The following is a 26,449-nucleotide window of genomic DNA, read 5'->3' as shown; positions in this document are numbered from 1 at the left end:
CTCCATGCAGGGAGATGTTCCATCTTGCTAGAACCCTGCCAGCACATCTGCATTGATAAGAGGGTTTTATCTTTTGTTCAGAGTTGGGGACAATTACAGAAAGAGAACACAATTCTTCAGCTGCCTAAAACTTTTGTTCCAGAGTATCATTCCCATTTTATTTCTGCATCATAAATCTGTAATCTTAACTCTGATCATTAGCTGATATAGTAATATAAAAAATGAGGGACATAAAAGATGTTCATACTCATTTTCATAAAGTGCAGATTTAATTTTCAATTGTTTGCTCTAGAAACATCACCTCATTTCACATCCTCCCTGCCCCCACCTAGGGAAGGAGGAGAAAAGGCTATTTTTTATTTTTACTCAACAAATGTCTGAACAAAGAATAAATGAAAATCTGATAAAGACAAGATTTTTTTGCAAACATTTTCTCCGGGCAAGATTTCTAAGGACAACAGTAGTGAGCGTAAAATAACCTTTCGTAACTAATTTGAATACATGGAATAAAGTAACAAATACATAATTTAGACCTCCATGCTTATTTTGCAATTTTTAGGTCTCCAACTATGAAAAAGATACATAACCTGAACAAGAACAGTTCCCTTCATAAGTGACTAAATTACTTATACTAAAGTTTGAAGACACTCTCTAGTTTTGGCCTTTGCAATCACAGGAAGTTGCTGCTCACTCATACTTTTACATACAAAATGGGCTTCTTTTACTCTACCATAGGACGGGCATCTTTTTCAAAAGAACATTGCTAGCAACAGGGTTAATTAACGAGGACTAGTGGCTTCAGTTTGCCAAATGCTCACCTCTGCAACAGTATAAATATGGATTATTAAAGTTGTCTACTCAAGTATAAAATCTATGCAAAATCCTCATAATATAGGCAAAAATGTTCAAAGGCCAAGAAAAAAAATTCTTTTACAAGAAAGTGCAACTGCAGGATCTGTTTTGAATGATCTTCTAGAGTGTTCTGCAGAAAACTTAGTAGTTTGGCTCAGAAAGTAGAGTTCCTCATGAGGAATAAAAGTTCTTCCTAGAAGAATACAAAGCAAAATTTCAGGCAGCTTTCTGAAAATAAACCATTAGTTTGTGGCTACAAAATGAGACAACTGGAACTTAGAATAATGAAGGCTTTTGGGTTTGCTGTGATTTGTACAAGAACTTGGCAGAGCTTTTTCTCTCTTACTCCGGGACACCACGCCGTTGCTAATGTTATATATGGTAGTTACAGCACTTTGTCCAACACTGATCCCAGGCATGAAACCAATCAGGAGAAAATCAGAAGAATTTTCAAATCTGTTTCAGGGCCCTTTCGGGTCAAATCTCAATACTTGCAAATTAATCATTAAAAATATATAATTTCCTTTGTTATTTTCAGTATTTTACATAGTTAGTGGATAATCATGGTGAGAGCTTTCTATCATTCATCAGTGACGTTGTCACAGTCAGATTTTCAGCATTTGCTCGGCTGCTGCTAGATGGTAAAGGAAGTTTTCTGTTGCTGGTGGAAATCGTCTTTGCTTCAGGGCCTCAAAATTGAGAACTAGCTTTTTTCCATCACCAGAAACTTCTGAAAATGGTTCCAGGTTGGTGAAGATTTCTCTCGTTTTTAGGGAAATATCCTTCAATGAAACAGGAAAATATGCCATACGTTAGCATCAAAAAAGATGATTCGCTGTTGTATTCCAAGAGTTCTTCCTGCTATTTTTTAAGTTTATCAGACTATTTATAAATTAAGAAAAATGAAACTTAAAACAACTTTGAAAAACCGGCATCATGTTTTTGCCATTTTAGCTATTTTTAAGTGTACAATTCAGCGGCATTAACCACCTCAGCAATGTTTTACCACTATTATCCACTTTCAGAACTTTTTCATCATCCCAAACTGAAATTTTGTACCCATTAAACAGTAACTCCCGATCCCATTCTCCAGACTCTGGTAACTTCCATTCTACTTCCTGCCTCTATGAATGTGCCTGTTCTGGGTAGCTTATGTAAGTATAATCACAAAAAATTTGTCTTTTTGTGTCTGGCTTCTTTCACTTAGCATTATGTTTTTAAGGTTCATCCATCTTGTACCACAGTCCTTTTTTAAGGCTAAATAATTAATGTTCCACTCTATGCATATACCACATTTTGTTGCGAACCTGGGTGTACAAATACTTATTTGAGTCCCTGTTTTCAATTCTTTCTGATATATACCCAGTAGAATTCCTGCATCTATGGTAACCCTGCATTTAACTTTTTGAGGAACCCTGGTATTGTTTTTAGAACAAATCTCTTCCCAGAGTCCTCTTCTGCCTGGGGTAAATAACCCCGCACTTGTCATGTGAGCTTTATTCTTCTTTATTGACTGACAGTGCTTTGCACGGCTGAGGATTTACCAGAGGTCACGTTAAGTCATATTTTTTTCTTGGTTTGCTGACATTCATCCATTCAAATATTTTCAAACCCCTATGATATGCCAGGCACTTTCTTCATCCATTATACTGTGTATCACTTTTAGTCCCCGAAAAACACAATAATTCATATTTACAGGAGGCCAAAGTGGCTCAGTGGGTTAAACATCTGCCTTCAACTCAGGTCATGATCTCAGGGTCCTGGGATCGAGTCCCACATTGGGCTCACTCCTGAGCAGGGAGTCTGCTTCTCCCTCTCCTTCCTCCCCACTACTCATGATCTCTCTCAATAAATAAAATCTTTGAAATCAACAAAACAAAAAAATACTCATTTACATAGTTCACCAACATTGTAAAGAGTCAATGTTCTGGGGCACCTGGGTGGCTTAGTTGGTTAAGCGCCCGGCTCTTGGTGTTACATCAGGTTGTGATCTCATGGATCCTGAGCTCATGGGTCTCATCAGGCTCCCTAATCAGCGGAGAGTTTGCCCCTCCTCCCGCTCACTTGCACTCTCTCTAAGTCTTTTTTAAGAAAAAGAGTCAATGTTTTTACTCCTATGTTGACAGAGAGATGGATGGGCATGACCACCCGCATGGTTGGAAAGGAGAAGCTCAGAGATCAGGTCCTTAGGACAAGCCCCGCCCACTCTTCCTGGCCAGCGCTGATGACCCCCCAGAAACAACAGGAACAACAGAGCTGCTGGGGGGTTCCTGTCAAAGCCGTGGCTCCTCTCATCCTTTAGCGCCCATGCTGCCTCCTAGATAGTTGTTGAACCCTTCTTTAACATTCTTTACCTTGGCCTCTTGTTTTTTTTTTTTTTTAATTTTTATTTATTTATGATAGTCACACACAGAGAGGGAGAGAGGCAGAGACACAGGCAGAGGGAGAAGCAGGCTCCATGCACCGGGAGCCCAACGTGGGATTCGATCCCGGGTCTCCAGGATCGCGCCCTGGGCCAAAGGCAGGCGCCAAACCGCTGCGCCACCCAGGGATCCCGGCCTCTTGTTTCTATCACAGCATTCATCTATCATGGCTCACAATGATCTGGCATTTACACTATTTTCTATTCACCTACTCCACTAAATACAGGCCATGCAGGCAGGGGACTTTGCTCCCCACAGTATCCCCCTTGCCCCGTGCCTGACATATAGTCAGTGCTCAATAAATATTTTCCGGGTGAATGAACGAATAGATGGAGAACAGAGCAAGGTCCAACCAGGAAACAGGATCTGCTTATCAGGACCCCCTAGGTGGCACAGGTGCAGACAGAGGGAGACAATCCTTCCAGGCCTCTGGCCCCCATGGGATGACACAGGGTCTAGATGAGCCAAGGCCTGGGAGAGGCCAGGCTGGAAGCGTATCCCAGATGAGGAGCAAGGGCCTGGGAACAGGCGCAATGCAGACATACAGACAGGAGAGGAGACTGGGCAGGCTGCAGCGCGAGGAGGGGCTTTATCACCTCACTGAGTGATTAAATAAACTCTTTGGCCATCCCAAGCTGGCGAGGGGGAGAGGCGGGCTCACATGGACACTGACTGTGGTCAGCTTGACAGGCAGACCCCACAAGCAGCCAGCCCTGCAGAGTTGATCCCAGACTCCGCTAACTGTGGCAGGGATCTGATTATATGCTTACCGACGTTCTGAACACAGTACATCAAAGCTAGAGTAAGACACTCTCTCTAGAGTCCACTGATATAAAGAGAGCAACCTTCTCTTTATAATGCACTCTTCCATGGAAATTCTGCTAGGAGCACAGGATGCACTGGCTGACCCAGAAGAGCATGCCTGACCACTCAGCGGTGTGTGTGTGTGTGTTACACTTCTCACTCTAGATGCTTGTCTTCAGCACCAGACCCCGTACATGTCTGTCCCCAGAGCCTGCAAACTATTTGGCTTCAGTGCTCCCCACCTGCTCATCGTCACCAGGGACACCCTGCAGACCCTGGTCTGAGCGTCTGCCCACGGCGCTCCCCAAGTCACGGGCACTCTATGCAGCTCTGCTGCACCCTGCCCAGCAGCACCATTTCAGGACTGTCAGTATATCGGGAGATTGAGGACTTACCTGTATAACCTGGCTGTCTGACTTCTCTGGATCTTCTGCAGACTGGACAATGAGCTGACCGATCTCTTTGTGCAGTTTGCCCATCGTCATGGCCTCTGGTGAGATCAAGCATACGCTACATGAATATTTAGAAGTTTACATAATAAAAACCATGCCAGCTTCTGGAAAAGATGAACAATCACAGGAGGGAATTTTCAAAATAACCTGCTGACAACCTCCCGTTTCCATCTTAATACTGAGCACAAATAGGACAATGTGCTAGGAGGTAGGCACAGTCACGATTTATCCTTCATGTTCAAAATTAAAACACTTCTGTTTGTCACTCCAAGGAGCAAACTCCATTGGAATAATGCTGGCCGAGATGAGCTTGTGTGAGAGACTCAGAGCAATGGAAGGCAGCAGGGAGACGGCCACCCCTTCTGGGCCTGATGCTTTGGCAGTTTAAGTGGCCCTGGCCACAGCCAGTGTCCTGTCACCGTGGTTTTATAAAAAGCAATACTTCCCTCGTTCTCTTGTGCTTACTGACATATCATTCAAGAAGATTTTCCATACAGGAGTCACAAGTCACTCCGCCTTGTGCAGAGCTAAATTCCTATACCTTTTTTGATACTCTTCCTTCACTTCCCCTCACTTAAGTGTGGACTGGATTCCTTCTGACAAACAGTATGAAGGAGCTTGGACTTCTGAGACTGACTCATTAAAGGCGACGTGGTCTTTCTGTCTCTTGGCTCATTCGCTCCTGGGGAGGCCAGCTGCCCTGTTATGAGAACACTCAAGCCGCTCTATAGAGAGGCCCAGGTGGTGAGGCCTCCTGCTAAAAGCCATGTGAGTTAACTCAGAAGCTGAGCCTCCGGAGGACTGCAGGATTGGCAATATTTTGATCGAACCCTCAGGACAGACCTTGAGCCAGAACCTCTAAGCTCAGTTAATCCTGAAATTGTGAGATAATAAACACTTGCTGTTTTAAATCACTAAGTTTAGAAGTGATTTGTTAATGCAGCAAGAGGTAACAGGATACACTGTGTTTAAACAGGGATGTGGAGAAACAAGACAGAGTATCTTATTAACATACACAGTTCCCCATCAGCAGCCAGAACGTATTACTAGCATGGTGAGGCCTCTAAGAATAGACGCTGTGTTCTAGCCATTGAAAAATCCCTCCAGTTTCAGCACAGCAGGCTAAGCAGACCCTTGAATACTGGTTTTAGAGAACCAGCCTAACAAAATAGAACTGTGTAAGGTAGGCAGGGGGCACGGGTGAAACAGGTGAAGGGGATGAAGAGTACACTTATCCTGATGAGCACCGAGTAACATATGGAAGTGCTGAATCTTTATCTTGTACACCTGAAACTACTGGGACACTATGGTAACTACACTGGAGTTAAAAATGTTTAAAAACTAATTAATTTTAAAAAGTACGACTTGCTTAGCTGACATTTTGTATCAACAGAACAGAGAACTAACCTTTTGCAAGCGGAGCAATGGTAATCTCACTATCTGCCAGGTTCACAAACACATCATAGAGGTCTGATCTGTTGCTCACCTCCAAGTCTACAAATCCGGCGATATAACCTGTGTTACAAAGACAACCAATTATTACCGGAGCAGGAACAAATCCTATTGTGAACATATCAAAAGTGAACAGAATCTAAAAGCTCGTCTGGTGCTTTTCTTCACTGCTTTATTCAGCTGTACCCTATGGCATTTCCTTTTTTTATTTTTTTATTTTTTTATTTATGATAGTCAGAGAGAGAGAGAGAGAGAGAGAGAGAGAGGCAGACACAGGCAGAGGGAGAAGCAGGCTCCATGCACCGGGAGCCCGATGTGGGATTCGATCCCGGGTCTCCAGGATCGTGCCCTGGGCCAAAAGCAGGCGCCAAACCGCTGCGCCACCCAGGGATCCCCCTATGGCATTTCTTAAGATGTCACTCTCGTCAGTTGCCTACAGAAACTCAGACAACTCAAAATGTCTCCAAACTAGCTTTTAGTGTTCAAGGGAGAAGGCATTTTCAGTCACTGCTACACAGGTCAAGAATGACAGCTGAGGCAGAGGTAGTGTGTTCTCTGGACCAATGTTCCCCCTTTAGGTCACCCAGATTTACCAAGGACAGCATGCTGGGAACAGCACCAGCTGTCACCAGTGTCAGAACTGATGAAATAAATGCTCAAGGAATTATGGCAACTTGAGCATTAGCAGAACTTTGGAACTGATGCTAAGACAACAACTACCAGACTTCAGATTTCATACATCAGCACAACTCAAAACAATAAAAAAAATTTTGAGGACCACTGTGTCATTGCTAAAGTTTTGCTTTACTAAGAGAGAACATTTAAAAAACAATAGCAATAAAAACAAAAATTTAGCCATAGAACACCCAGACACAAACTCACATTAGAAATGTGACATATGACAGAAATGATATTGATTACTGGAGAAAAGAGGAGCCCATTCACTAAGCAGTCCTGGGCCAAGCGGCTTTCCAACTGGAAAAAAAAAAATTCCAAATTCACTAAAAAAAAAAGTAGTTCTAGGTACATTAAGTGGGGAAGAAAAAAAAACCTTTTAAATGTTTATAAATTAGAATATGCTTCTACCCTTGGTATAAAGATTTTCTTAAACTAACTGAAATCATAAAAGAAAAGTTTAATAAATTCCAACACATTAAAATTAGGATCTTTCTTTTTTTTTTTTTTAACTTTGGGAGTTGAAAGATTATTTCAGCATGTATTTTTCTTTAAGATTTTATTTATTTATTAATGAGAAACACACAAAGAGAGACACAGAGACACAGGCAGGGGGAGAAGCAGGCTCCATGCAGGGAGACTGACATGGGACTCGATCCTGAGTCTCCAGGATCAGGTCCTGGGCTGCAGGGGGCGCTAAACCGCTGAGCCACCTGGGCCGCCCTAAAATTAGGATTTCTAGAGTAAGGGGATGGACGAAATGGTTGAAGGAGATGAAGAGGCACAATTTCCAGTTATAAAATATATAAGTCACAGGGATGGGACACCTGGGTGGCTCAGCAATTGAGCGTCTGCCTTCGGCTCGGGGTGTGATCCCAAATCCAGGGATTGAGTCCCGCATTGGGCTCCCTGTGAGCCTCTCTGTGTCTCTCATGAATAAATAAAGTCTTAAAAAAAAGTCACAGGGATGAAAAGTACAGCATGGGGAATATAGCTGATAATACTGTAATAACTTGAGTGACAGTAAATAGGGTGACAGACGGTGAGTAAATTTATTACGGTGAATATTTCATAATGTATGTAATTGTCAAATCTCTACTTTGTATATCTGAAACTAATATCATATGACAACTATACATCAGTTAACAACAAAAACCCAGGGGGGACAAAAAGCATGAGGAATACTAGGTAAAACAAGATTGTAATATGTTCACAAATGTTGAAATTGGGTGACAAGCAGATGAAGCATATTAACTTAATAAAAAGTCTAAAAACAAATTTCTATTCATTGGGGTGCCTGGGTGGCTCCGTTGGTTGAGTCTGCCTTTGGCTCAGGTCATGATCCCACGGTCCTGGGATTTAGCCCCACATCAGGCTCCCTGCTAGTGGGGAGCCTACTTCTCCTTCTCCCTCTGTAGCTCCCCATGCTTATGCTCTCTCTGTCAAATAAATAAATAAAACCTTAAAATAAATTCTATTCATTACAAAGTACCATAAGAATAAAATCCACAAACTCAGATTTTTTTGTAACATATATAGCCAACAATGGGTTCATATCCTGAATATATGAAGAATTTCTATGAATCAATAAGAAAAACCACCGAGGGAGGAAAATATGTAAAAAAACAGTTACTTTGCAGAAGAGGAAACACAAATGGCAAGAACAGAAATATGTTTAACCTCATTAAGAATCAATGAAAATTAAAAGCACATGAAATATCACTGTATACCCACCAAGTTAGCAAACATTTTAAAGTTTGACAGTAATCAAGTGTTGTTGAGGACAGGAAGCAATGGGACCTCTCCTACACTGGCAGGAGGATAAATTGGTACAATTTCTGAGGAAAATATTTGGCATTACCCAGCAGCTTGAGGATCTGCATGCCTTATAACCCCGAAATTCTACTTCTTGACATATAACCTACAGAAAGTCTTACATGTGTGCACTAAGAGACCCATAATAAGAATGCTTATAGCAGCACTGTTTTAATTTTTTTTTTTTAATTTTTATTTACTTAGGATAGTCACAGAGAGAGAGAGAGAGAGGCAGAGACACAGGCAGAGGGAGAAGCAGGCTCCATGCACTGGGAGCCCGATGTGGGATTCGATCCCGGGTCTCCAGGATCGCGCCCTGGGCCAAAGGCAGGCGCCAAACCGCTGCGCCACCCAGGGATCCCTTTTTTTTTTATTATTTATCCATGATAGTCACACAGAGAGAGAGAGAGGCAGAGACACAGGCAGAGGGAGAAGCAGGCTCCATGCACTGGGAGCCCGATGTGGGATTCGATCCCGGGTCTCCAGGATCGCGCCCTGGGCCAAAGGCAGGCGCCAAACCGCTGCGCCACCCAGGGATCCCTTTTTTTTTTATTATTTATCCATGATAGTCACACAGAGAGAGAGAGAGGCAGAGACACAGGCAGAGGGAGAAGCAGGCTCCATGCACCGGGAGCCCGACGTGGGATTCGATCCCGGGTCTCCAGGATCGCGCCCTGGGCCAAAGGCAGGCGCCAAACCGTTGCGCCACCCAGGGATCCCCAGCAGCACTGTTTTAAAAGTGAATAATGAGAGGGGCACCTAGTGTGGCTCAGTGAGTTGAGCGACTGACTCTTGATTTCAGCTCAGGTCATGATCTCAGGGTCCTAGGATCAAGCTCTGCATTAGGCTTGCACTCAGTGAGGAGTCTACTTGAGATTCTCTCCCTCTACCCCTCTCCACCCCCCCCTTACTTGTATGCATTCTCTCTCTCTGAAATAGATAAATAAATCTCATAAATAAATAAATGTAAATAATAAGAAAAGTCCAAATGAATAAACTATGGTATATCACTTAATGGGATACTATACAGCAGTGAACATGAATGAGACTACAAATACCCAGATGGAAATACATAAATCCTGTTAAGCAAAAATAAAAAACCAAAACACAGACCACAGAAGAATTCATGCATCATGATTCCTTATATATAAAGGTAGTTTAGTAAAACTAAATAATATATTATTTAGAGCTATGTATTTCTGTGTATGGGGCCAGAGGAAGGGAGTAAGAAATGAGATGGGAAGGTACATGAGATGCTTCAAAGTACAGACCATATACCATTTTTTCATCTCTGGTAAGTCCATGAGTGTTCCTTTTATTTTTTTATAACTTGCACAAATATTGCACATTAGTTTATATGTAAGAAATTTTTCATAACTAAAAAATGCAAAAACAAAAGCCCGTACCATCTATCATCATCATTATCACTTTATGAAAGAATCTTACGACCATAAGTCTTAGGGGGCGCCTGGGTGGCTCAGTCAAGTTAAGTGCCTGCCTTCAGCTCAGGTCATGATCTCAGGATCCTGGGATTGAGCCTCACACTAGGCTCCCTGCTCAGCGGGAAACCTGATTCTCCCTCTCCCTCGGCCACTCCCCCTGCTTGTGTGTCTGTGCATTCTCTCTCTTTCAAATAAATAAAATCTTAAAAAAAAGATCATAAAAGTATAAAGGGAATGATAACCTTAAATTTAATGAAACAAAAACAAAAGACTGTGTCACAACAATGTCAGGATTCCTACAGATATAAATAACAGTGCTATTAAATTATTCTTAGAATCTCATCATTAAAAATTGTTTTTAATATTTTATTTATTTATTCATGAGACACACACAGAGAGGCAGAGACACAGGCAGAGGGAGAAGTAGGCTCCATGCAGGAAGAAAGAAATATTAAGAAATAATAAATCATCATTATTTCGTTTAGGAATGCAGAAACAACCTTCCCCAAAATGGCAACAACCCTGGATAAAGCCAAGGCTCTCTTCCCCTGAGATCCTGTCGTTTACCTGGGCACATCTGCAGGGCTTCCAGCTCATCGGCATTCAGGTGCACATAGGAATGAAGTATGGTCCAGTCCTGTCGATGCCACACCAGGGCAGGCAGAGTCCTGAGGAATTAAGGCAAGAACTCAAAAGGTTGCTGGCTCACACCCGATTCAGCCCGCCCTCCTTCCTCTTCTTCCCCCAAGAGGAAACTGGCTATCAGAGGCAGAGGCAGGAACATTAAACATGCCAATACCTCCAGGCTTCAAATCAATCACTAGAAAGTTACCGCCCCCGAAGCCCAGAAGTACAAAAGCACAGATCTCCACAGGCTCATGATAAGAAAGAGACAATGTGCGAACCCGGGGATGACCCGAGACCTGCGCCCTCCACCCAGGCGGGGCGGCGAAGGCCCCAAGTCACCTCCACGGTTCACTGTCTAAAGTGGATGCGAAAGCCATCCGGCAAAACCTCAACAACAATAAATTAAAAACTCAGTCGAGAAAGAACACATTAAATTAGGAATAGAACACAATTTTTCCTAGACAAGGAAATTCTTTTAAATTCTGCTCTTTTCTTTTTTTTGGGTCAGATTAGCTACAAAAGGCTCAAGATGAAGTTTCAAAAGATGTCCGTGGTGGCAAGGAGTAACACTTCTAAAATTTTCCTCCAAACACCTCACTCTGAAAACTGCCACGGAGGCAGCCAAAGGCTAAGATCCAAAATGGGGCCCTGCAAGCAACAAATTTTTCTGAAGTCTCTCATTTCATATTTAAAATTCTAATCAAACTTGTAAACTACTTTGGTTTGTTTTTATACTAGGTAAGTTTCCTTAAAAAACTTCCAATAACCAAAAAAAAAAAAAAAAAAAAAAACAACTTCCAATAATACAGCTACTAGAGAAAGAGATGCCAAATTTACCCATGATTTGGTGAACCCACTGGGGCCCTGCTCTGTATTTCAGAAGCTGTGGACATCTCGGTTTCAGAAGCATCAACGGAGAGGGAAAGGGTAATTGGGTGGCAAAATAAAGACTTTGGGGGTCAAAGCTGGTGAAAGTCCTAGCCCTCTCACCTAAAATCTGAGGCAATCACTATTGTAGCAATCATTTCTAAAGTGCACTCAATGAGCAAGACACAGGCCAAAGACTTTACAGAGTATCTCCCATCCTGACAACAAGCTTACGAAGTGTGCACTATAATCTTCATTTTTCAGATAAAGAAATGGAGGCTTAGAAAGTTGAAGTATCCCATATGTGGTCAGAGAGCTAGTAAGGTGCCCTCCTAGGATTTTAACCCAGATCCTGACTATCAAGCCTTCTTTTTCCCATTTTCTAACCAGTTAGCCTCTCAGAGCCTCAATTTTCTCATTCATAAGAAAGAGAGGGCAAGAATATTGCAGACTTTTCATCATGAGTAAATTTAGTAATGTAAGGGGACTTACATGATACCCGGCATACAGTAAGCACTAAAGCTAAGTCTTCCTGATTTTATTTATTTTTTTTTTAAATTTTTTTTTTTTTTATTTTATGATAGTCACAGAGAGAGAGAGAGAGGAGAGAGAGAGGCAGGCAGAGACACAGGCAGAGGGAGAAGCAGGCTCCATGCACCGGGAGCCCGATGTGGGATTCAATCCCGGGTCTCCAGAATCGCGCCCTGGGCCAAAGGCAGGCGCCAAACCGCTGCGCCACCCAGGGATCCCAGTCTTCCTGATTTTAAAAAAGAAATCTGGGGCGGCTGGGTGGCTCAGTGGTTGAGCATCTGCCTTTGGCTCAGGGTGTGATCCAAAGGTCCTGGGATCGAGTCTCGCATTGGGCTCCCCACAGGGAGCCTGCTTCTCCCTTGCCTGTGTCTCTGCCTCTCTCTGTCTCTCATGAATAAATAAATAAAATCTTAAAAAAAAAATAAATCTATGAACAAGTTAGATTTGCTAAAGAAAAAAATTTTTTAAACTATAAAAATAATAATACTATGTTGGTGAATTGAATTTAAATTTAAAAAAATTTTAAATATTTTATTTATTTATTCATGAGAGACAGAGAAAGAGAGACAGAGACAGAGGCAGAGGGAGAAGTAGGCTCCATGCAGGGAGCCCAATGTGGGACTCCATTTCGGGACCCCAGGATCACGCCCTGAGCCAAAGACAGATGCTCAACTGCTGAACCTCCCAGGAGTCCTGAATTTAAATAAAATTTAAAAAAATAAAATAAATAAGAGAGGGGTGTCTGGGCTTCTCAGTCAGTTAAGTAACCGACTCTTGATTTTGGCTCAGGTCATGAGCTCAAGCACAGCATCAGGTCCATGCTCAGCATGGAGTCTTGTCCCTCTTCCTCCACCTGTGCATGCTCTCTCTCTCTCAAATAATCTTTAAAAAAAAAGAGAGTGAGTCTGTGGTAAAAGTGAAAAAAAATAATTATTTAAACCTTTGGATGTTAAACCATGAGACCGTATTAAGTACTCGAAAATAAAACTGAAGGTTGACCAAGAAAAAAAAAAATAACTTAAAACAGGTGTCGGGGGGATTCAGCGGTTTAGCGCCTGCCTTCGGCCCAGGGCGCAATCCTGGAGTCCCAGGATCGAGTCCCATGTCGGGCTCCCTGCATGGAGCCTGCTTCTCCCTCTGCCTGTGTCTCTGCCTCTCTCTCTCCCTATATCTATCATTCATAAATGAATGAATGAATGAATGAATAAATCTATCTATCTATCTATCTACTCTATCTATCTATCTATCTATCTATCTATCTTGGGGATCCCTGGGTGGCTCAGCGGTTTAGCGCCTGCCTTCGGCCCACGGCGTGATCCTGGAGTCCCGGGATCAAGTCCCACATCAGGCTCTCTGAATGGAGCCTGCTTCTCCCTCTGCCTGTGTCTCTGCCATGAATAAATAAATAAAATATTTAAAAAAAATAAATCTTAAAAAAAAAAAAAAAAAAAAACAGATGTCAGGAAGCTACAACTATGGATCAGCCCTCTGTGTTTGCACATAAAGTTTTACTAGAACACAGCCATGCTCATTCATTTACATATGCACTGACTCTGGCAGTTGGGTGGTTGAGTCAGAGACCCTATAGGTTATAAGCCTAAAATATTTATTGTCTGGCAAGGAAAAGTTCAAACTCCCTGCTTTATTCATATTTCTAAATTTAAAAAAGAATCTCCCTAGGGGTTCCTGGTGGCTCAGTTGAGCATTTGCCTTTGGCTTGGGTTGTGATCCTGGAATCCTGAGATTGAGCCAGATATCAGGCTCCCTGCTCAGCAGAGTGTTTCTCTGCCACCTCCCCACCACACTCTCTCTCAAATAAATAAATACTTAAAAAAAAAAAAGAGAGAGAATCTGCCTAAATTCAGTGACTTTGAAATACTAAATCTCACCTGAAACATTAGACCAAAATGACATTTCACCCACAGCCTAACACATTTTATTTATACCAAATGTGCAACAGAACAGAGCACACAGGAACACATATTGCCCCAAATTGGCTGCCAACAAAGCCTCCACTTTTTAATGACCAGAGACAATACCTGGTGAACTCCTGGACGGCTTCTATTTTGGGATGATAGACGACAATTCTTTTCTTTAGCATCAGCGCTGTGTGTAAGATAACAGTTTCCATTCCAAACTGAGATACAATGTCTTAAAACACAAGAAATTATAAGTTACTGCATTAAATAATATATAAGGAAACAAAATTTTTATTTCTTTCCAATAAATAGAGGTCATTTTCTATATATAGAATACAGAAATATTTTCAAAACAGAGAATAAAGAAGCACCTTATACCCTTGACAGGCATATAAATCCATTATCTGCTCCCTAGGACGGATGCTAGTGCTGCCTAAACCCGCTTTCTCCCTCCAAGGGACTCTGTGCTGGATGCACAGATGAAGCCAGAACCATAAGATAGGAAATGATATGAAGGGAACCAGCATTTTCTGTCAAGAAAAATCCTTAATTTTTAAAAAGACACCCCCTCCCCAACACATATACATATCATGACTGGGTCCTTTTGAGATAGCTGGACAAATCTAACACTTTAACAGGGATGCTTAGCAATGGTATAGGACAGGAGGATCAAGAGACACCTAGGTGGCTCAGTGGTTAAGCATGTGCCTTCAGCTCAAGGTGTGATCCTGGGATTAAGTCTCACACCCGGCTCCCCATGGGGAGCCTACTTCTCCCTCTGCCTGTGTCTCTGTCTCTCTCTGTGTGTCTCTCATGAATAAATAAGATAAAATCTTTAAAAAATATAAAAAATAAAAAAGGACATGAGCATCAAGAGCAATAGATAGTGCTGTGGGAGGACAAGAATGAAAGCTAGCACAATCCTCAGAGTTCCCCTCTCTTCCCTTTTAAGAACCCTGATTCAAGTCTGTGGCTTAGCCCCATACGGCCATTTTGGATGTTCCAGCTAGGAAAGAAAGGCAGGGAGTTAAAAGAGGAACTCTGGGTCAGGAGCTTGAGCTCTCCAGATGGAAGAAATAACTGCTAAAAGTAAGGAGAGGAAAACTATGGAAGTCAGTGGAGACTCAAGCCATGAAATTCAGCTTAGCTGAGAAATAACATTTCTATATAACTGTCAGAATCCTATGGAAAGGACCGCCACAAAAATCTGCTTTCCAAAGAGAGAATTCTAATCAAAGAAGGCAATGTAGAAGTTGAGCTTCCTTCCTGTTTCGCAAATAAATATTACATACATGAAAGTATGCAGAGGATGCCTGGGTGGCTCAATGGTTGAGCGTCTGCCTTCAGCTCAGGGCATGATCCCGGGGTCCTGGGATCAAGTCCTGCATCGGGCTCGGGCTCCCCATGGGGAGCCTGCTTCTCCCTGTCTATGTCTCTGCCTCTCTCTCTGTCTCTCAAAAACAAATAAAATCTTTATTTTTTAAATTTTTTTTAAGGATTTTATTTATTAGAGACACAGAGAATGAGAGAGAGAGAGAGAGAGAGAGACAAATAAATACGCCTTCTCATCCACCAGACAAGTTTGGTCCCCCTCCCCTGGAGGACCTTGTCACCCCCCTTTACACACACCCCTGGTTCTACTCCAAAACCTTCCCCATGCCTCCCACCCACTTAGACCCTTACTATCCCCGTCTTCCACAGTGATGAGAGAGAGAGAAAGAGAGGCAGAGACACAGGCAGAGAGAGAAGCAGGCTCCACGCAAGGGAGCCTGACGTGGGACTCAATCCCAGGTCTCCAGGATCACGCCCTGGGCTGAAGGTGGCACTAAACTGCTAAGCCATTGGGGCTGCCCTAAATAAAATCTTAAAAAAAACAAAAACAAAAACAAAGATGAAAAGAAAAGAAAGCTTACAGGATATCAGCGTCTAATGAGGATTGCCCTGGGCTTGGGGATATTATTATTGTTGGGATGGAACCATCTGAGATGGGGTTTTGTTTTATGTCTTTTTTCCTTTTTTTTTTTAAACTTTCTTAGTTTTTTTTTTTTTTTAATTTTTATTTATTTATGATAGTCACAGAGAGAGAGAGGGAGAGAGGCAGAGACATAGGCAGAGGGAGAAGCTGGCTCCATGCACCAGGAGCCTGACGTGGGATTCGATCCTGGGTCTCCAGGATCACGCCCTGGACCAAAGGCAGGCGCCAAACCGCTGCGCCACCAAGGGATCCCTTTTTCTTTTTTTTTTTTTTTTTTACCTTTGATGGAGCCTGCGAGATATGCCTTTCGGGCATCAAAATCCTTGCTGAGAAAAGAGCCATTTTCTTCACTCTGGCATATCCCCTTTGTGAGAACTGCAATATAACTCTCCATCATTTTAACTGGGCTGCCATGTTTCAGGTACATTCTGTAAGAAGAACAAAAAGTACCATCCTTTTATTCAGCATGAACCACATGGAGTAATGCAACCCAAGCCTACATACGGGTCCTTGCTAAGACTTGCTAATACACTTCTGAATGCCTGAATCTTTTCATGATGCGACCACTTCCAGAATTTAATTTGAAAATGAATTTAAAAAAACCAAGCACTCGAGAGACTTCAACAATTCCTTGAAGGTGGCTTTCTCCTCACATCTGGGGAAGCCTGCTATCATCCACTTAGGCAAGAGAATGAGCTATGGACTTTCTGAGGCCCTATTATTCTTAAAAATATGGTATACTTAATCTATGTCTTACATTCACAAATGGTGCTTCTAGTCCGAACAACTCTATTTATTACTGGGATTTCCTCTGACAAGGAAGAAGTTTTGCAATGTTTATGGAAAAAGCACTAATTATAGGACCTATATTTATTATCAGAGTTCCAGAGGTAGCTATATTTAGATAATTAAGAAATCAAACTCCTTTAAGTTTCTAGTGATAAATGCACTCTAGATATATTCACCATCAAGTTCCAGAAAATGCTGACAGGACACTGGCTACATTTATAGCTCATATGTGAAATCAGTCCCCTCCCCCGAAATCTCTTCCTGTGAGTAACTAAATCTAAATTTTGCTTGAGAAGCAAGACTGGGCCTACTTGGGTCTGTAAGCAGCTAAGGGAATAGAAAACTGGAAGGAAAATTAAATCATTGTTTAAAACAGATCAAACTGAAAACTATATTGTACATGAAGTGTAAAAAGCAAGTGTTTTAATTCCTACCAAATTTTGTCAATCATCAATGTTTTAAAATTATTTTAATGTACAAATTGAGAAAAAAAAAAGGTAGAGAACAATGAATATGCTAAGCTATCATAAATATAAGATAATCAAACCCATGAACTCATACACATGTTTCTATATGGAGAAAATGTCTCCATTTGGGAAGTTGGGAATCAGGGAAAGAAGGGACTTACTTTCACTGTATACCCTTCTGTATTGTTTTTACTATGTGCTTACATTACCACCACCAAATAAACAACATACCATTAAAACTGTAAAATAGATACAAAAAAATTGTAAAATAGATATACAGTAATAGAGAAGAGAAACATAGAAAGGGTAGTAGGATAAGGCCACTTTTTCCATGATAACCCTGAGCCATGAAATACTGAACAGAGGGAGGAATTCTCTGAAAATCATTCCACAGGAAAAACCACAAAGTGTAACACACAGGAGCTTATTCAGATCGGACAGCCACAGGCTGTCACACCTGGTATGGACAACTGACTCCAGGAGTGCATGAGACCTGGGTTCTCGACCATGGCCACTAGCTGGAGGGACTAGAAGATGAAGGGGGTCATGGCAAGTGACCTGAACCCCACATAGGGAATGGACTCCTTCACATGGGCTCTTCCACTGCTGCTGTGAGCAGCATGTTGTAGAAGGCATGCGTGTCTGCTCCTGTCCCCAGAAGTGGAAGGGAGCACCTCCATGGTAACCTCAAAATCGAAAAGTGCTGGTCTATGTGCATGTGCACACGCAGGAGCCTGTGGGTATGTACACACACAAAGGCAAGTGCAGTAAGTGGTAGGGGGCAGAAGAGGTGGCTGCCCTGAGTCCTCATTTCTCCTAAACTGTGATAGGTGAAGAGTCCAGAATGCAACAGTGCCATGGCCCTTCAGAAGCCAAGGAACCCTTCCTTTGGGCTTCCTCTTGGGCAAGAAGTGGGGTCTAAAGCAACCTTACATTCTGGGCCCCATAATATTTACCAGTGAATTCACTGGGTAACCTAACCTAGACTCAGTCAAATGACATGGGAGTCCAATGTTTGTTCAAAAACAACTTTGCAGTGTTTTTAGCTCATGGCTCCTAGATGGTGTCTCTTCTTATGATAATAATCTCCTTTTGTGTCAGTGCCATAGTAGCAGACAATATGAAGATATATTCCACAGTGAACTATATACCTGGAACTTATCTCACAAGAGCAAGAAGCCTCTCTTATCACAGCTGGCTGCAAAACCAGTAAAACTTCATTTTGTCAAAACACAACCTACCTGAAACTCCTAAGTAATGAGAAAGTAGATTTCCACTCTATGAGTGTGTGTACATAAAAATGGCAAAAAAAAAGCCAACGATTTATCAGGTTATAGTAAGAAAAACAAAACAACTCCCTTTGCCCCTGCCCCCAAAACTACTTATTGGACACAAGCTTGAGGACTGAAGTTGTAATAGATAACATTAGAATTACAGGTCTATCTCATGACAGTATTAAAAAAAAAAAATCAAAACCTGTCAAAGCCCTGATTAAGGAAAAACCAATGTCCCTAATATCTAAGAAAGATTTCATTAACTCTAGTGCATGTACTTACCAAGGCAAGAGAGCAGACTGGTATATTTTACACAATTTTTTTCAACAGCTAGGATGAAACTAAAGAAGTTTATCTGAGTCATGATTAACTAATCAGATTCTCAGCTTCTCAGAATTCCAGCTAAGGAATATTGTCCCGTGCTTTAGCATAATTCAAAATGCCGGTTAACTTGCCCCAAAATTACTCCCATACATAGACTTTGACACATATGGACCAGCTTATCATTTCACCAGCACTTAACTTATCCATCCTGTTAAGGAAAGTTCTAAATCACAAGTGAGTAGAAGCAGCAGACCAAAATTGGCAAGTAACTCAAAATACCCAGGAACTACAATAGTTGTGTACACTGCTTTTTCTCCTCCATCTACCATTTTCCCAAACAAGAGGAACAGTATCCTCAAAGCAGAAGAGAAAGTTCCTCTTTATAAAACAGTTTCTGGAGGACCAGTAAAGATTAAGTTGGGGAGGCAGAGGGCTGAAATTTGTTTCCTTGGTGTTGAAATCTGCTATATAACTATTGAGTAAGATCTTCATTTTTGTATGATAGCATTTAATACAGTTTTCATACAGACCTACACAATATCCTAGTGAAGGCAGCATATTTCTCTGGGTTAAAATCTTTGGCGGTCAGAACAATAGAAAAATGAGTCACCTGTCCAAAAGAAACAAAAAAAGTATACTTTTTAAAGACACTTTCACAGATTTATTTTTTATTACTATATTCTAATAACCCTCTTGTACAAGACACACTGGCATTAAAAGGAAAAGATCAAAATGTAACCAAGTTTTCACTTTGTTTCTTTATACTTTTATGTTTATATACACACACATATACTTATATATATATATTATATTTAATTTCCTAGATAAGAATGGAATACTTTCAGTTAAAATTTTTTCAAAATCACAAATATAGGGATCCCTGGGTGGCGCAGCGGTTTGGCGCCTGCCTTTGGCTCAGGGCGCGATCCTGGAGACCCGGGATCGAATCCCACGTCGGGCTCCCGGTGCATGGAGCCTGCTTCTCCCTCTGCCTGTGTCTCTGCCTCTCTCTCTCTCTCTCTCTCTCTCTCTCTCTCTCTCATAAATAAATAAAAATTAAAAAAAAAAGTCTTTAAAAAAAAACAAAAAAACACAAATATATTTCAAGTATCAAAAATGTGAGTTTTCATTTGAAGTCCCCTAACCTCATCAAAGCAAAATTAGAAATGCTGTATTAGACCTACCAATTGATCAACTATTAATTTTTTTTTTAAATTTTTTTAATTTTTATTTATTTATGATAGTCACAGAGAGAGAGAGGCAGAGACACAGGCAGAGGGAGAAGCAGGCTCCATGCACCGGGAGCCCGACGTGGGACTCGATCCCGGGTCTCCAGGATCGCGCCCTGGGCCAAAGGCAGGCGCCAAACTGCTGCGCCACCCAGGGATCCCAATCAACTATTAATTAATGAAATAGAAAAAATAATATTAATAATGAAACAGGATAGGAAACAAAAATACATATAGCAAAATCACACAGTTCCTGAAATAGTCAATTCTCTGTAGAATGCCATATAATCTAAAGCACTGTTACAATAAGCTTCATTTATCTATATGACTCTATTATTATAAATTTCTGCTAATCACATCTATTATTTCCATTGAGATAAAACAACTTTATAAAAAGTATTTCCAAAATACGTTTAGAAATCATATTTTGAAGTATAAGAACTATCTCTAAATCTTGCTATTGGGTAGCCCGAGTGGTTCAGCAGTTTGGCGCCTTCAGTCCAGGTTGTGATCCTGGAGACCCGGGATCGAGTCCCACGTCACGCTCCCTGCATGGAGCCTGCTTCTCCCTCTGCCTGTGTCTCTGCCTCTCTCGTGTGCGCTCTGTATCTCTCATGAATAAATAAATAAAATCTTCCAAATAAATAAATAAATAAAATCTTGCTACTTTTCAAATCTGAAAAACAGATTTGAAATCAATGTTGCTATTGTTTGGCAGACTATAGGCAAAACATAGATAAATCTACTTGAAGATACATTAAGACTTTTCAGCAAGAACTTAATGAACCAAACCAAAGCTTTTATAACACGCTGAAAAACATCTTTTTTGCAATTTGTATTTTCTAATTATGAATGTTTTATCTTAAATCTCTAGCAGTTGTATTATTCCTTAAAAGATTTTTTATTTATTTATTTTGAGAGAGAGATAGAGAAAGAGCACATGTGCAAGTGTGCATGTGGTGGAGGAGGTAGCAGAGGGAGAGAAGCTGACTCCCAGCTAAGTGTGGAGCATGCCCTGGGGCTGGATCTCAGGATCCTGAGATCATGACCTGAGCAGAAATCAAGATTCAGACATTTAACCAACTGAGCGAGCCATCCAGGCGCCCCAAACCTCTAGCAGTTTTAAATAGTTGCCTTCCTGTTATTTTAAATGTAATTCCTTAAACTGGTATCTTGGACATGCTTCATATAGTCTGGCTATCAGCTATAAAAGTAGCCCTAAAAAAAAAAAAAAGTAGCCCTAGAAGATAAAAGAAGTCCCCACTCAGGAACACGCCAGGAGCTTAGCCACTTTCCAATATTTCTTTTCTTTGAAAAAAACCTGCTGGTTGCTTGAGGTTAGAAAAATCCACAATGACCACATACTGGTTTTCAACATGTCTCACTGATACGTCATATCAAATGACACACACAAAAGCCTACTGAATACATGAGTTTAACTCTTTCTATTCTTAATATACCCTTACCAATCACAAACAAATGAAAAAACTTTTCTTAATTATACCAAGGATAATTTTATCCTTTAAAATAGTTTTTAATTATAGGAAATGCTTCTTTCCACTTTTAATCAGAGTCTTGTATTTGAAAGTACATCTACGTTTCTACTCCATCAGATTATAACCTGGAAAAGGTTTCACTATACCAACCACAGGGTCAGGAATAGAATATACACCAACAAACATTTATAGAATAAATGAGAGTGAAACCTGAAAGGAAACATTCTCAATCAAAATCATATTCAACATTTTTCAAAAGTGTGCTGTGAATGATAATGTATAAAGCTAAGTGTTACTGGAATAATGTGATATCACTTTAAATATTTTTGGTTGTGTGACCTTTATGCAGTTATACCTTTATCAAAACTGAAGAATCTGGAACTTCAATTGTTGTGATATAAAACCACGTTCTTCTGTACTGACCAAAGACGAAGGGATGGAGAAGTTTGCTCTCATCTGTAAGGCAGCATTTTCTCAGCAGTAAATTCCTTAAAGTAGCTGTCGTGGAAGGATAACACCACACCCACAGAACTTCTCCATTTGTGTCCTTTTCTACGGTGGAAAGATGGTCACTGTGAGAATGTCAAACAGCAGCAAGGAAGTGAATTGATTGGTTACTCAGAAGCACTTAGTGGAATCAGTTTTAACATCCCATTTCACAAAGCATCGCGGAGCACGGGTGACCCCATATTCCCACCTACCTCTACTGGTCAAATTATCTAGCTCTCCTAGGCCTAGTTTTAGGCCACCTGAGTGAAAAGCTTTTATAACAAATTATGAATGAAAACTTAGCCTTACAGCTTTGGTAGAGGTCTTCCCTATCCCCTTCCACACAAATTCTCATAGACTCATCATTACATTTTCATCTAGTGAGAAGGATCTTCAAAAAATACATGGGAAGGGTTTGTTAAAAACAAAACTGGGAATGAAGAAAATGGTGAAATCTCAAATCACCGGCGGGGGGTGGGGCTCAGCGGTTTAGCACCACCTTCAGCCCAGGGCATGGTCCTGGAGACCCAGAATCAAGTCCCATGATGGGTTCCCTGCCAACCTGCCAACCAGAGGGAGCCTGCTACTCCCTCTGCCTGTGTCTCTGCCTCTCTCTCTGTGTCTCTCATGAATAAATAAATTTTTTTAAATTTTTTTTTTTATTTCTTTATGATAGTCACAGAGAGAGAGAGAGAGAGAGGCAGAGACACAGGCAGAGGGAGAAGCAGGCTCCATGCACCGGGAGCCCGACGTGGGATTCGATCCCGGGTCTCCAGGATCGCGCCCTGAGCCAAAGGCAGGCGCCAAACCGCTGCGCCACCCAGGGATCCCTAGTGTTTACATTTTTAAATGTAACATACACACATACATACAAGGACTACTATCTTCAGACATACAAGGACTACTATTCTTTCAGCAAGAAGAGTTGTTCCAAGAATTGAAGATCTTGCCTCCTGGCCTGCAAAGCCTAAAATATTTACCAGCTAGCCCTTTACAAAAAAAGTGTGCTCTTAGTCTAGACTCTAGGGCATCACCATGTGTATGAGTGAGTGAGGTAAAGTAGAGGACACAATTGTGATGGCCAGGTGGCCGGGATATCAGCAGGATCATCTACATGGGTATGGAAACCACTAATAATTATCACGGTAGTGTTGGAGAGTGACAGAGAGTTATAAGAATCAAGGAATGAGGGGATCCCTGGGTGGCACAGCGGTTTGGCGCCTGCCTTTGGCCCAGGGCGCGATCCTGGAGACCCGGGATCGAATCCCACGTCGGGCTCCCGGTGCATGGAGCCTGCTTCTCCCTCTGCCTGTGTCTCTGCCTCTCTCTCTCTCTCTCTGTGACTATCATAAAGAAATAAAAAAAAATTAAAAAAAAATTTACAAAAAAATAAAAATAAATAGTAATAACAATAATGGTTATCCCGTCATGTATGTAGTTTCATCATCAAAGTGAACACCTCAATAACATAGCCTAAACTTTAGAAAAACAGTTGCTGCACGTATAGCAGTAAGGAGGAAGATTTTTATCTATTCTATAAATTAAAAAAACACCTTTACTATGGAAAATATCAAGTATATGGAAGAGAGAATTTAAAAAATGAATTCCCCAGTCTCTATCATTCAGCTCCAGCACCTAGCTACATCTAGCCCCTCCATGTTTCATAAGGGGGAGAGATACTTCTCCCCCCATTATTTTGAACTAAATCCCTTTTAAATCTGTGTCTATATGAAAAATAGAAAACCTGCTGAATTGAAAACACAATAGGTCATCTTTATCTTTGCTGTTATCAAATAAAGTAAGACTTTTAACCCAACTTCATTCAGAAGTACCTGCAAACAGGACTAAGATGCCTGAAATCCTTAGGTTTTGTTTTGAAGTAGTTTTTAAAATCACAATCAGGGGCACCTAGATGGCTCAGCGGTTGAGCACCTGCCTTTGGCTCAGGGTGAGATCCCAGGGTCCTGGGATTGAGTCCCACATCGGGCTCCCCGCAGGGAGCCTGCTTCTCCCTCTTGCCTGTGTCTCTGCCTCTCTGTGTGTCTCTCATAAATAAATAAAATCTTAAAAAAGTAAAAGATAAAAATCACATCAGAAAATAAATACAGGAAGCCATTCCCAGATAAATGCATTCCTTTGAGACATCAAAAAATATAGCCAGTTTTGCTAAACGCAAGCAACCTTCTTCTAGAGGAAGGAGAATGTTTGTAAAAAATCTCAATGGGGGGCAGGCTGGGTGGCTCCGTGGTTTAAGCGCCCGCCTTCCGCCAGGGTGTGATCCTGGAGTCCCTGGATCCCTGCATGGAGCCTGCTCCTCCCTCTGCCTGTGTCTCTGCCTCTCTCTCTCTCTCTGTGTCATGAATAAATAAATAAAATCTTTTAAAAAAATCTCAATAGGATGTTATTTCAAAGGACGACGGCAGGCAGGGAACCCGGGGGCGCGGGGGGGCTAGCTGCCACCTACAGGATGAATGGTTCCTGGAAACACCTCACCCTGAAGCACTGCACACGGCACAGGGACACCCAAAGCTCCCAACGTACTTCGTCAACCACTAATTCCTCATCACTCAGGATCCCACCATACTGCACGGAGCCCCACCTGGCTCCACCGCTTCTCAGCGTGCCTCCCGGACCAATGCCACCCGGGGCCGGGGCCTCCATCTGCTTCTCCGAAATGTGCCCATCAGACATTACGCACCCCCCGCCCCCGCCCCCGGAGCTGTGGTAGAAGTTTAACAGGAGATAACTCGTGCCTATAACGCTCAGCCCCCGGGCTGGCACAGTCGGCACCGAGCCTCGAGCCGCTCAAGCACAGAATCGGGGCCAGGCGCGCGCACGTCCCCCGCGTTCCGCCGTCGTCCCCGCCGCCTCCCAGCCGCGCGGCCCGCCACCGGCTCCCGGCCCAGCCCCCGCGCCCCTGCAGCCGCCGGAGCTCGGCCACCCTCGACGTCCCCCCGCCCCGCTGCCTGGCCCGGGCGGGTCCCACGCGAGGCCGCAGGCGGGCAGGCCCGGGGCGGACGGCCCGGCCCCGCAGCCCCCCGCCCAGGCCCGGTAGGGAGGGCGCCGCGCCGGGAAGGGGCCGCCGGGGCGGACCACCCGGGCCCAGGCGGAGGCGGAGGCGGAGGCGGAACTGAAGCGCGGGCCTGCGGGGCGCGGCGCCTTCGTCCTCACCGATCAGCCCGACTCCGAGCATCAGCTGAGTGTCCACCGCCTCAGCCGCAGCCATCTTCCTCCGCCGCCGCCCCAGCGCGCCGCTCCCGACAGCCCGCTCGCAGGCCCCGCCCCTGCCCCGGGCACGCCCACCCCACGCAAGGCCCCGCCTCTCCCAGGCCCCGCCCCGCCCTGGAGGCCCCGCCCCGCCCTGGAGGCCCCGCCCCGCCCTGGAGGCCCCGCCCCCGGCTCACCTCGGCTTCCAGCTCTCCAGCTCACCTTCAGCCCCGGGGCTCCTCGCCCTCAGAAAACTCCCAGGCCTCCGCCAATTTCCCTCACTTCCTCTAATCCGGGTCTTCTTAAACTCCGTCCTCCACCTACTCCAATCTTCCTCCCCTCCCCACGCTTTTCTCCTAATACTTCTGCTCTCCAGACCGGCTACAAAGAGGGGCCCTGAGTATGGAGGAAGGGTCTCCATTCATTCATTCATTCATTCATTCATTCATTCACACACAAACCCTGAAGATTTGCAAAGACTGTGGAATACAGTGTTGAGCAAGACAGAGCATTCTAGTAGAAGGAGACAGGCAATGACCGAGTAAAATAATCCTAAAACAGCCTAGAGTGATAAACCCATTGCAATAGAATAGTGCAGTATTTTGGAGGGTGGAGACAGTAGGTTGCTTTAAAATAGATTTGGAGGAGGCCCCTGGGGGGCTGTCAGTTAAGCCTCTGCCTTCAGCTCAGGTTTTGATCTCAGGGTCCTGGGATCGAGCCCCACGTGGGGCTCCCTGCTCGGTGGGGGAGCCTGCTTCTTGGTCTCCATCTGCTCCTCCTCCTGCTTGTGGTCTCTTTCTCTGTCAAATAAATGATTAAAATCCTTTTTAAAAAAGATTTTATTTATTCATGAGAGACAGAGAGAGAGAGAGAAGCAGAGACACAGGCAGAGGGAGAAGCAGGCTCCATGCAGGGAGCCCAACGTAGAACTTGATCCCAGGACTCTGGGATCACGCCCTGAGCCAAAAGCAGGCCCTCAACCGCTGAGCCACCCAGGCGTCCCATACTCTTTCTTTTAAAACTCTACACCAGGGATGCCTGGGTGGCTCAGGGTTGGTTGTCTGCCTTTGGGTGGGGTCATGATCCCAGACTCCTAGGATAAAGCCCTGCATCGGGCTCCCCACAGGGAACCTGATTCTCCCTCTGCCTATGTTAAAAGGATTTAGGTTCCCTGATTAGACTCTCAATTAAAGACGAAAGCCCTCAGTGGCATCCTTCTTGGGACCCCTCCCACTCCTTAGAGTTTTCTCTGTATCTTTACTTAATAAACTTCTATCCCTTTACTAACTCTCCTGTGTCCTCGAGATTCATTCTTCGACTCTATGAGAAAAGAACCAAGG

The 26,449-nt window shown here is 43.0% G+C and overlaps 1 protein-coding gene across 1 annotated transcript; it reads right to left on the bottom strand.

Moving 5' to 3' along the window:
- Nucleotides 1-247: 247 nt before the first annotated feature.
- On the bottom strand, nt 248-25,151 carry DENND10 (DENN domain containing 10). The gene is made up of 9 exons (XM_055300313.1): nt 25,074-25,151; nt 21,769-21,965; nt 19,219-19,298; nt 16,114-16,262; nt 13,980-14,091; nt 10,483-10,583; nt 5,939-6,046; nt 4,475-4,569; nt 248-1,634 (listed from the first exon to the last, which is right to left on the bottom strand). Exons 1-9 carry the CDS (start codon nt 25,126-25,128, stop codon nt 1,458-1,460), a joined length of 1,074 nt encoding a protein of 357 aa, XP_055156288.1. The 5' UTR covers nt 25,129-25,151; the 3' UTR covers nt 248-1,457.
- Between the last annotated feature and the right edge of the window lie 1,298 nt (nt 25,152-26,449).

Source organism: Nyctereutes procyonoides, unplaced genomic scaffold (genome assembly GCF_905146905.1).
Source record: "Nyctereutes procyonoides isolate TBG_1078 unplaced genomic scaffold, NYPRO_anot_genome, whole genome shotgun sequence".
In the NCBI taxonomy this organism is placed as follows: domain Eukaryota; kingdom Metazoa; phylum Chordata; class Mammalia; order Carnivora; family Canidae; genus Nyctereutes; species Nyctereutes procyonoides.
The sequence above is the reverse complement of the archived record's forward strand: the minus strand, read 5'-3'. Positions and strand labels throughout refer to the sequence as shown.